The following is a 12,894-nucleotide window of genomic DNA, read 5'->3' as shown; positions in this document are numbered from 1 at the left end:
GCACCCCCATCCGCAGGGCATTGCACAGAGCAGGTAAGTATGACATGTTTGTTATTTAAAAAAAAAAAATCTGCTTTTACAATGACTTTAACCTCTTGCCGAGCACTCGCTGCAGTTATATTGCGGCAAAGTGGCTCGGCTGCGTGAATCGCTGTACCAGTATGGCGATTCGTGCACTAGCCCCTGTGCCAATTGGCTAGCGGGGGAGCCAATCAGTGGGTCCGAAGGACTCGATGTCCGCTGACCGCCCCCCGATGGCGGCCAGCAGACATCGCTGCTGTGTTATCCCAGGCAGCCCATCCCCCATACAGTTAGTAAACACACACAAGGAACACAGTTAACCCCTTCCCTGTCAGTGTCATTAGTACAATATCAGTGCATATTGTTCAGCACTGATCACTGTAATAATGTCACTGTTTCCCCAAAAAAGTGTCAAAAATGTCAGTTAGGTGTCTGATCTGTCCGCTGCAATGTCGCAGTCCTGCTAAAAATAACTGATCGCCACCATTATTAGTAATAAACAAATAAATAAATAATAAAAATGCCATAAATCTATCCCCTATTTTGTAGACCCTATAACTTATGCGCAAACCAATCAATATACGCTTATTGTTTTTTATTTTACCAAAAATATGTAAAAGAATACATATTGGCCTAAATTGATGAAGAAATTGTTGGAAAATAAACAGCAAGTAGCATTTTATATTGTTAACTAATATATATACACATTATACCTTTCTATCCAGCAGGTGGCACTGCAGTGTTATAATGTGTACTCTATGGTAATCTACTCTTTAGAGGAAGTGCTTGTCTTTCCTCAATATATGTTCTTATACATTCCTACTTCCTGTTTCTGTCTACATGATGTAAAGCCATGCTAAAGATATCCTCCATAAAAGTAAAGGTGTTTTTCTGTATACAAGAAGCTTCCAGCAAATGATTCTATAAGCTGCTATGTTATGGGCCCAGGCACACCAAGGCATTGGAGAGGACACTACAAGCCCAGGACTGGAGAGAATTCTACAGTGAGTCAGTGAGTACTGTATACAAGCTACTGAAAGATGGCAAGTTGTTCAGATGTGAAGTTTGCAATTGTAAAGCTGAACAATGCCATTTACCAGCTGTGGAAGGTTAAACTAGAAGTGCTTCTGAATAAGGATGACTTGTGGCAAGTGCTTTATACAGACAGACCCACAAACGGAAAGATGGAGGACTGGGATAGAAAAGATAGACAAGCAAAAGCGATTATATAATTGCTAGTGGAAGATGACTGGCTTATCCACATAAGATCAGAGAAAACGGCCAAAGGTATGTGGACTTAATTACAGAAACTGCACGAGTGTTCAAATCCAAACAGCAAGTTATTTCTGTTAAGAAAGCTACATTAGATAAGACTAGAAGAAGGCCAGCAAATGTGTGACCATGTGAAAGCTATGCTAGAGATCATAGAGCAGCTGCGTGCCATTGGAGAGGACATCAAAGATAACCGTATTGCTGCCCTGCTTCTCTGCAGCCTTCCAAACAAATATACTGCTCTTATTAATGCTTTAGAAACCAGGCCCGAGCAGGAGCTGACACTGGAATATGTCAAAGGCAAAGTAATTCATGAATATGATAGAAGGAAAGAAAATACGCACCATGATGAAAAAGCTCTTAAGATGTACAAAGGCACAAAGCACAACCAAGGAAAGCAAAACCCGTTTTCACTGTAAAAGGACCGGTCACTTAAAAAAGGACTGTTCTATCTGGAAATCCGAGCAGCAAAAGCTAGAGCATCCACAAAGGAAACTAAAGACACATCATGGAGTGGCACCTTTAAGGTGACATAGAGCGGCAAGCCACATGGCTGGTGCATAGACTCAGGTGTGACAAGCCACATGACTAGCGATAAGACCTTCTTCACAAACATTGATTACATTGGAAAAGACAACGTTTTCCTAGCAAATGTGAAAAGCATCACTGCTGAAGGTAAAGTCCAGGGCTTCCTGAACTGCATTACACACAAGGCAAGCAGAGTATGTCAGCTAAAGTAACGCAGTGCCGTATCACAAAAATGGCCTGGTCATTAATCACTTCCCGACCGACGCACGCCGTACAATGGCACATGAGCGCAAAAGGGCGTACCCGTACGTCCCTTTGTAATCCCGGTGGCCCGCGATCGTGACGAGGAGAGGCAGAACAGGGACCTGTTACCCTGGTCTGCCTAGTGACATGATAGGGATCTATTGCTCCCTGTCATCAGGAGCAGTGATCTCTGTCATGTCCTAGGTAGCCCATCCCCCTACAGAGGGAACACATTTAAGCCCTTCATCAAGCCATTGATATTTAAAAAGGGCCCAAAATACATCCCTGGGAATTGCAGACCAGTTAGCCTAACATGAATAGTATGTAAACTCTTGGAGGGGATGATAAGGGACTATATACAAGATTTTAGTCATGAAAACAGTATCATTAGCAGTAATCAGCATGGATTCATGAAGAATCGTTCTTGCCAAACCAATCTATTAACCTTCTATGAGGAGGTGAGTTGCCATTCAGATTAAGGAAGGCCAGTAGACGCGGTGTATCTGGATTTTGCAAAAGCATTTGACACAGTTCCCCATAAACGTTTACTGTACAAAACAAGGTCCGTTGGCATGGACCATAGGGTAAGTGCATGGATTGAAAACTGGCTACAAGGGCAGGTCCAGAGGATGGTGATAAATGGGGAGTACTCAAAATGATCAGGGGTGGGTAGTGGGGTCCCCCAGGGTTCTGGGCTGCGACCAATCCTATTTAATTTGTTCATAAACGACCTGGAGTATGGGATAAACAGTTCAATCTCTGTATTTGCGGACGATATTAAGCTAAGCAGAGCAATAACTTCTCCGCAGGATGTGGAAACCTTGCAAAAAGATCTGAACAAATTAATGGTGTGGGCAACGACATGGCAAATGAGGTTCAATGTAGAAAAATTTAAAATATCGCATTTGGGAGGCAAAAATATAATATATATTAAATAAAAGATATACCATATCTCCCAAAATTTTGAGATGGGAATGAGAGACACCTACCGTATATACTCGAGTATAAGCCGAGATTTTCAGCCTCTTTTTTGAGGCTGAAAGTGCCCCCCTCGGCTTATACTCGAGTCATCGCTGTCTGCCCGCTCGAACAGCGTGTCGAGCAGACAGACAGCGGCCATTCTATTCAAAAGCCGCGCCTCCGGCTCCGCCTTCGCCTGTGATAGGCGGAACACTGAATTTCCCAGCAGCCTGTGTTCCGCCTATCACGGACATCGTATCATCCTCGTACTACGGACGAGGATGATACGACGTCTGTGATAGGCGGAACACAGGCTGCTGGGAAATTCAGTGTTCCGCCTATCACAGGCGAAGGCGGCGGCGCAGCTTTTGAATTTTACAATGGCCGCCGACGAAGAGGGCACGGGACGGGACGGGACGGGGGCAAGGCAAGGCAAGGCACGACACGGCACGGGACGGAGGCAAGGAGGCAAGGTAAATCCCCCCTTCCTTGTGTGCTGTGTGTTTTTCAGTCCTTTGCTCACAAAGAAATGATCTTTTCAGAACAAGCCAGAGAGTTTCAGAGGAACATTAATAATTCATATGCCTACAGAATGCGGCTGCTTGCTCTTATCAGCAGATAATTCTGGCCAGAACAATCCCTGATTACATGTGTTTATTGTGCCCTCGAATGCCTTCCATAACCCTGTGTACATAAAGATTCATTATTCTTCACCGGCACTATGGCTCACCCTATAGGGCATCATAACACCATAAAGAAAGTAGGATCATCCCAAATAGGGATCTGTAGTCCCTTTAAAGCCCAACTCCATGAAACAAATTGCTGGTTATTAGGAGGCTCGGGACAAAGGTAGGCTGGACACACACACACACACACACACACACACACATACACACACACACATACATACACACACACACACACATACACACACACACACACACACACACACACACACACACACACACACACGGATGGATGGAGACACACACAGGGATGGATGGATGGATGGAGACACACACACACAGGGATGGATGGATGGATGGATGGAGACACACACACACAGGGATGGATGGATGGATGGATGGAGACACACACACACAGGGATGGATGGATGGATGGACACACACACACACAGGGATGGATGGACGGACACACAGGGATGGACGGACACACAGGGATGGACGGACACACAGGGATGGACGGACACACAGGGATGGACGGACACACACACAGGGATGGACAGGCATGTCTCACCCTCGGCTTATACACGAGTCAATAAGTTTGCCAGTTTTTTTGGGGGTAAATTGGGGGCCTCGGCTTATATTCGGGTCGGCCTATACTCGAGTATATACGGTACTAGCAAATGTATTTAGGCATAGGATATGCCCACTGCCACACCCCCTTAACCCATTGACCACTGGGCACTTAAACCCCCTTCCTAACCAGGCAAATTTTCAGTTTTTTGGTGCTCTCACACTTTGAATGACAATTACTCAGTCATGCAATGCTGTACCCATATGAAAATGTTGTCCTTTTTTTTCACACAAATAGAGCTTTCTTTTGGTGGCATTGGTGGTATTTAATGACCACAGTTTTTTTTTTTTGCGTATTGGCGAGTATTGGCAGAGTATTGGCAGAGTATTGCACAGTGTTGCAGTGTATTGGCAGAGTACTGTCACAGAGCAGCCCTGTGGGCACTACAGATCCAGCCCACAGTGCTGCTGCAATCTCTCCCCCTCTCCCCTTGCACTGTATGACATGACGCCGGTTTGTTTACAAGTCATTTGACGGAGCAATCACGCGATAAACGGCCACTACCAGCGTGATGTGCTGGGTTTTCTGGACCTGGCGGTCACGGCTGTTTGTGAGATCGCGCCCCAAGTCTTGTCGCGTATATGGTCCAATTCTGTCTCGGTCTCAGGGCCATGACCATAAATTAGAAGGCCAGTATGGTGGCCTGAATTTATGGGAGGAGCGCGGTGGGTATTTAAGCTGGCCGCTCGCCCTGGCTCTCTGACGGTTCCAGTGAGTGATGCCCTCCCTCCCATTCCCCTTTTTACAGCATTTTTCAGCACATTCTCCTCCACAATTATCCATTACTTATCTTGGGTATGGCCCCTTTTCTTGGCTTACCTACCAGATGACCAAAAGCCACACCTTAGGTCTATTTATATTGTAAGTCTTGTTGTGTGTTTATGTGATCCACATCTGTCTCGGCCTCAGGGCCACGACCATAAATATATATATATCTTTTTTTTTTTTTCTCACAGAGGTGTCACCGGGGAATTAAAGAAAATAAATGTGCAATGAAAACTGTTGTCTGTTCCAGCAGAAAAAGTTCACAGTGATGTGTGTTACTTTATTTCGCAAGGTTTTAAAGGGGTTAACCAGAGGGGGGCAGCAGTGTGATGACTTAAATACAAGGGTTTTAATAGGAGGAATGTCTGTAGTTGCAGGGTGTGAACAAGTCATGGGAGGAGATCTGAATGTACTTAGTACGAACAATCCAGTACATCTCTTTTGCTGGGACAAGAGCTGCTGGGGGGTATTTGATAGAGTACTCCAACTCCAGTCATCAGGGATCTTGGCACAGCTGGGGACAATGATGGCTGTCACATTCAAAGGATTTCTGTTTTTCTTTCTATTCACTACTGCAAGTTGTGGTAAGTTAGATGTAAACTTGTTAGCAGTGTTCTATGAATGTATGAACTTTGCAGGGACATATATTGTACAATGAAAATGTCATTCAGCGAGAGGGTTTGATGTCACACTGCTGCAATGCTGAATGTATGTATGTAACATTCTTATGTCCATGAAATTGGTGTATAGACAAGTTTTTCATGGGGAATTCAGAGAAAAGTAAAAGTCCTCCCTGGCATTGAGGCTGTGCTCGCACTGCAAGGGTTAGCTGCTCATTTATGTCTAGGCGACCAGGTAAAACAATTTTACTTATCTAAGCCTCCGCTCCTGCAGGATCCTCCATGCTGCTAGATCAGTCCCTGTAGCTTCTTCTCCCCTGCACTCCACTAGCTGGATGTCCCTGACATTGTCAAGACCAATGTGGGGACCATAGCCCTGCACTGGATGTGAGGACGCTGAGGGACAGTCCACTGCTGGAGCGTAGGGGAGTTATGTTTGCAGGGGTAGTGAAGGATCAGGTAAGTAAAAGTGTTTTTATTATACCTTAGTAAGAAAAGTATAGGACCTTTTACTTTAAATTTCTGCTACTGGTTCAGTCTGTGAGCTACTTTGAGCTGGCCATACGAGTAATGATTTAGAGAGAGAAATCCATAGATTCCCTCATTCACACTAAACAGCATGGTTGGAGGGATCTCCCACTGCCGACTATTGTATTCTGACAGCCGCTGATCCTGTATGAATACCCGAACAACAACTGCAGCTGATTGGCTGCTGTCACTGTTTGGCTGACTTTTTTCTGCCCAGCTCTTTAATTTCTAAATCCAAGTTTGTCGACCCAAAAAAACTCAAGCGGTGCGTGGCCAGATTTAGTAAGCATTTTGCTTTTTTTTTTTTATTTTTTTTTTTTTGCCTTCTTAGATGAGCCTGTTATGTACTATTCATATATTGTTTCTACTTTGATGGGGCTTTTGATGGACTCTCTAACATCTCAGTTGTGTACATTCTGAACAGTATGCATACTTGTTTGGCGATGGGCCATGTCTGTCTATGACTTGGGTTTAGTTTAGGGAACAGTTTACTGTAAGGCGAGTATGTTTAAGAAAATAGAGTGCAATCATGCCTATTGACATGTTACATTTGTTTTCCCTTAAATGGTCATTTAAACATCTGAGATCATGGACCAGAAGGGCAGAAAACGAAAAGAAAAAGCTGAAAAGTAGCTCCAGCCAAAAGCTAAAAATAGAGCAGGGAAGGGTTAGAACCTCTGTAATGTTCCTATGGCTGTCCCCACAGAGAAGATGTTACTATATTTCCTGCCCCAGGGACACAACAAGAAGCCTCTCCAAAGTGAAGTGAAATCCCATCTTTGGCAGTAGCAGTCAGAATAAGTGTTCTCATTTTGGAGTTTTCCTCTGCTACAGTTTTGAACACATTTTAGATTCCCATTAAAGTGACACTAAAGCCTTGTTTTTCTTTTTTTTAAATTAACAAACATGTCATACTTACCTCCACTGTGCAGCTCGTTTTGCATAGAGTGGCCCCGAACTTCCTCTTCTGGGGTCCCTCGGCGGCTTAGATAACCCCCTAGGAGAAGCGCTCTCCCGAGGGGGTTACCTTGCGGGCTTTCTCCTGAGTCATTCATTTGGTGTCCATAGAAGCCGAATGTATGATTCGGCCCCGCCCGGGTCATTGGATTTGATTGACAGCAGCAGGAGCCAAAGGCTGCACTGCTATCAATCCATCCAATCAGGACCCGATACACTGGTTTTTGATGATGTGCTTGTCCCCGGGATGAGATAGAGGGGGTACAGGTAAGTAAAACGGGAGCTCGTGGGGGGCTGCAGCATTACAGGATGTTTTTCACTTCAATGCATAGAATGCATTGAGGTGAAAAACCTTAAAGTTTTACAACTCCTTTAACTTTCTGTCCTGGTGATTATAGAAAGTGAGAGTGAATCTCCCTAATGAGATCCCAAACAGCAATAAAAATGTGACAAAGGTCCTGACTCCTCTCCAGCACAACTCCAAACTGTCCCTGATTTGGAGGAACTATCCCTGATTTGGAGGGACTGTCCCTAATTTGAAACTCTGTCCCTCTGTCCTCCTCATTTATCCTTCATTTTCGTGTGATTTATATAGTTATATATAAAATTTACTTTTTATCTATCAAAAAGTGTTTCCCAGTGCTAAACCTTTCATCCAATTTCTAAATTTCTGCATTTGTAAATTTCAAAAGCCAGTATAGTATAAATAAATAGTAGTGGTTAATAAAAGGCACTTGTGGGTCTAACTAATCATTTTTGATTAATACGTTAATACATAATACAAAATACATGAGTATTTTTTGCGCTATTTTCTGCTCAAACAGCAGCTCTCTGCCCCTTTTTCAGCAGCACTAGTTGAAAAAAATACCCATAATATTTGCAAATCTGCTCAAAAAAACGCCTGAAAAAAAAAAGCTTGGGGCTCTATTCACACATGAGCGTAGCAATTTCCTGGTGTTTTTCAGGTGTTTTTTGAGCGTTTTTGCACCTTTTTACAAGCATTTTTTAAGTGTTTTAGAAGTGTATTATAAGCCTTTTACAGCTTCAGGCATGTTTGTTTAGCCAATAGAAAGCACTGGTGGGGGGGAGGGGGAGAGGAAATTAGGGATGGAGAGCTGCAGTTTTGTCGCTCAAAAAACACTCAAGTCAGGTGTTTCTATTGAAGTCTATGGGGCCAAAAACGCTTGTAATCTGGCAAAAAGAAGCTCATGTACTTTTTTGAGCGACGGGCATTTTGCTTCAGCTGACAGATCGCTCGGAGGTGAACAGGGGCCATTGATATGAATGGAATTTGCCTTGTTAAGCTTTTTGCAAGAGATTGCTCAGGTGTGAACAGTGCCTGAAAAAAAGCCTGAAAATACACAGCTAAGCGTTAATGTATCGTAAAGGGAGCATGTCCAATGTCCTATGCCTACATAATTTTGCTAGTAGGTGTCCTTTGTTCCCATCTCAAAACGTTGGGAGGTATGCTCTCTAGCCCAACCCCAACTACATTTATATGTTGTGTAGAGTTCCAATTTCAAAGCTACAAGACAAAAACAAAAAACAAAAGTACAAAAAAAAAGTACTACATGTAAATATGAATAAATGGAAACATGTGAGATGGTGATTGTACGCATCTAAGGATAAGGCCCATTTCACCTGGAGCAAAGTGAACTCCCATCAGCAGGGGATCTGTAGTAGAGTCCTACGAATGGGAAAGATATCAGTGTGTTAACACTCATGCCCGTTCAGTTTCTTTCCCGGTGGACCCATGTCAGCTCTATGAGCGGCTGGGTGTAAATGGACTCCACTGTCTGTTTACATCAAGCTGCCTCTGATCTGGACCGAAAAAATGAAAAAGGTTGGCGTCCTATTCTGTGTTTTTTTTTTCAGACTGGAGAGAACCCGGAGGTAAGCGGGTGTAAACAAACAAACTTCTGATTGGGTCAATCTCGGAATGGCCGTCTGAAAGGGGCCTAGGAGGTGTAATGATGATATATGCAGGTGTGGCGTTTATGTAAAGGTACTTAGGGTTTTTTAGGCTTCTTTCACACTTGCGTATGGGTCCAACTACGATTTGCCTCAGGAGACACTTGTGAAAAGTAGCAATTCCCCATTTGAAATGGCCCATTCAAAGAATTGGGAGGCTGACTGCTTGTGGCCATTTGCATGTAATCGAATATGCAGCGATTACTTGTAGATGACACAAGGGGGTTTATTTACTAAAGCTAGAGTTGGAAAAATTAGTCAAAATTCTTCATAGAAATCAATCAGCTTCCAGGTTTTATTGCCAAAGCTTAATTAACCACTTTCAGACCGGACCAATTTGCTGGTCAAAGACCAGACCACTTTTTGCGATTCGGCACTGCGTCGCTTTAACTGACAATTGCCCGGTCGTGCGACGTGGCTCCCAAACAAAATTGACGTTCTTTTTTTCCCACAAATAGAGCTTTCTTTTGGTGGTATTTGATCACCCCTGCGGTTTTTATTTTTTGCGCTATAAACAAAAATAGAGCGACAATTTTGAAAAAAACGCATTATTTTTTACTTTTTGTTATAATAAATATCCCCCAAAAATATATAAAAAAAAATTTTTTCCCTCAGTTTAGGCCGATACGTATTCTTCTATATATTTTTGGTAAAAAAAATCGCAATAAGCGATTATTGATTGGTTTGCGCAAAAGTTATAGCGTTTACAAAATAGGGATAGTTTTATAGCATTTTTATTAATAATTTTTTATTCTTTTTTTTTTTTACTAGTAATGGCGGCGATCAGCGATTTTTATTGTGACTGCGACATTGTGGGGGACCCATCGGACATTTTTGACACATTTTTGGGACCATTGTCATTTATACAGTAATCACTGCTATATAAATGCAGTGATTCCTGTGTAAATGACACTGGCAGTGAAAGGGTTAACCAGTGGGTGGCAGTGTAGGGGTTAAGTGTTCCTAGGGGAGTGTTACTAACTGTGGGGGGGTTGGGCTTTCATTTAGTGTACACTGATCTCTGCTCCAATCACATGGAGCAGAGATCAGCGTCACTAGTTGCTAGGCAGAATAGACAAATGTTGTTTACACAGCATTTGCTCTATTCGGCCGCTCCGTGAGACGATCGCGGGGATGCCCGCGGCGATCGAGTCCGCGGGTCCCGCGACCGGACTCACGGGGGTCCCGACCAGCGCGGGAGCGCGCCGCCAGCGGCGCGCTCCCGATGGCAGGGCGGCATCGAATATTGGACGTACCTGTACGCCAATATGCCTGCCCGTGCCATTCTGTCGACGTACATCGTCGTGCGCTGGTCGGGAAGTGGTTAAACAAGCTAAGGTTAGAAGCTGATTGGTTTATATGCAGAGTTGTGACTAATTTTGCCCTCTCAAGCTCTAACTTGCTTTGAATGGGGCTTCCCAACTGCAGAGCTCCTGCGGGAAATCGTAGTTGGCCCCATACACATGTAAAAAGAAAAACAATTGTTCAGTAATCCACAGCAAAATGAAATTACTCCTGTCTACTGAACTTTATTAGTGCTCTTTGCACTTCTCCACCAAATTAACTTTCTTGGGGTAAAGGTGCTTGTATTCTGCTTGAAGGGTCCTCTCACTCATTGGATTCAAAACCTACAGTTGCCTATACACACCCCTTGGAATTCATAAGAGTTTCAGCATCTACCATATGAAAGATTCTAGCACAGGAACAGCCTCAGAGAAGATTAGCAGCAGTGTTAATAATACGGGTAGTGAGAGGGTCAGACTTCATCCACAGTTATGGTTATAAAGTCTAACCTTCTCACCACCAATATTATTAACCTCAATCTTCTCTGAGACTATTTATCTAGTATTTTGTATGGTAGCTGCTGAAGGTTTTATACCAGTTCCTCGTGACTGGTGTCTTAAAGCTATAGTACTGTCTGCCCCATTTTCTTCTCCTTTACCTCCTACAACACTCTGATGCAGAGTGCACTACTAAGTTTAGAGAGTTTCAATGTTGCTTTCTATGCCCTAGAATTCATAAAGAGTGGTGTAGACATACCTCCCAACCTTTTGAGATGGGAATGAGGGACACCTATCAGCAAAAGTATGCAGGCATAGGGCACACCCCCTGGCACACCCCCTCAAGGAGAATTGTACGAAAAAAACAAGATTGGTTGAACTCACAAGTGCTTTTTTACCACTACTATTCCTTTATATTGGCTTTTGAAATGTACAAATGTAGCAATTTAGAAATTGGATGAAAGGTTTAGCACTGGAAAACACTTTTTTTATAGATAAAAAGTGCATTTTATATACATCGATATAGATCAGACCAAAATGAGGGACAAATGAGGAGGAATGAGGGACAGAGGGACATTGCTCCAAATCAGGGACAGTCCCTCGAAATCATGGACAGTTGGGAGCTATGTGTAGATACTTGCGCTAGTGCGACAAATGTTGAATCTTGCAACGGATTCATGTGTGTGTTTGCGGGGTGCAAATAAATCTGTCACAACTTTGACAGAACTAACACAAGCATCTCTCATGACAAGCGGTGGAGTTTATAGGCAGAGAGTTTATAGGCAGAGAACCAATTTGGAGAAGTTAGGAGAGTAATGGAAAGATATCGAATATCTTTTCCAGAGGAACTTAGCCTAGGTTCACACTTCCACGGGTCAAGAATGCTCGCAAAATTGCACACGTTCCCGACCTGCAGGCAAAACATGCTGCCCTTTAGTACAAGTGAGGGTGCCATTAATTCTGAATGGCATCACCCACATCGGAAAACACAGCACATTTGCGGGAGCATCAAATTGCATAGTGCAGTAGCACCATATTCTTTGGTGCGGTTTTAATAAAAAACAGATAGGGACTTTATTCCCTGCATTTTTGTAGGGGGTAGGGAAGCCCACTGAAATTCAGGTAGTTCTGTCTGAAGAAATACCGCAATAATGGTGATAAGGAAAGTGGAGGTAAATAATACCACGTTGGAGTAAAATTACTGATTGTGTTGCATGTGTAATTATTTGGGCTGATTTACTAAAGAGTTAGCGAATCTTCACAAAATAAAGTGTCTGAATATTCAATTTGCTTATCAGCTCATGTGAAAAGCCAATTCCTGTTCACTTTGAGTACCCTATCATGTGCAAAGCAAAAGAGTAAACAGAAATGAGCTTTTTACATGATTGGATGAATAAAGTGAAAATTCACATCATTTCTTGTGTGAAGATTCCCAACTCCTTTTAATAAGTCAGCCTCAGTGTGTTTGGCACATTTCGTGTTGGATTGGAAAATACAGTTGTCTATACATAGAAATGATGGGATAGTGGCTTTGGCTCTGCCAGGTCACATTTGGAATAGATATAGACGTTTCTAAGACACATTATCACATATGTATTTGGCACATTTCAGACTGATTTAAAGGACCCTTATGGGAAGAAGGTTGCAGAAGCTCCTGGCAGCACACGACTTATTTAATTCTGAGCAGATGTCTCGCCACTGGTGACTCATCTGCCTCTGTATGGCCACCCATGGGGTGATTTTACATTATACTTCTTCTGGCATGTATTTTTAAATTGAGAATCCTCTTGTAAAAAATCAAAAATTTCTTAATTTGCTCAGTGCAGAAGTCAGTAGAAAAAGTTTTCCCTTTACACTGATTGGGAGGAAACATCAAAGATATTTCAAAGATGTTGGAAATTCTCTGTGCCAGCTAGTTTTGATTGTTCCCT

The 12,894-nt window shown here is 43.1% G+C and overlaps 1 protein-coding gene across 1 annotated transcript in view; it reads left to right on the top strand.

Moving 5' to 3' along the window:
• The first annotated feature begins 5,523 nt into the window (after window positions 1–5,523).
• The window catches only part of ITGB3 (integrin subunit beta 3), a 138,152-nt gene continuing 130,781 nt past the window's right edge, over window positions 5,524–12,894 (top strand). Inside the window, exon 1 of the mRNA XM_077460147.1 lies at window positions 5,524–5,690. Coding sequence (XP_077316273.1) covers window positions 5,630–5,690 — 61 coding nt within the window. The 5' untranslated portion in view covers window positions 5,524–5,629. The remainder of the gene's footprint in view (window positions 5,691–12,894) is intronic.

The sequence above is a fragment of the Lithobates pipiens genome, unplaced genomic scaffold (genome assembly GCF_037356315.1).
Source record: "Lithobates pipiens isolate NorthernLeopardFrog02 unplaced genomic scaffold, aLitPip1_a1.2 Scaffold_28, whole genome shotgun sequence".
In the NCBI taxonomy this organism is placed as follows: domain Eukaryota; kingdom Metazoa; phylum Chordata; class Amphibia; order Anura; family Ranidae; genus Lithobates; species Lithobates pipiens.
The sequence above is the reverse complement of the archived record's forward strand: the minus strand, read 5'-3'. Positions and strand labels throughout refer to the sequence as shown.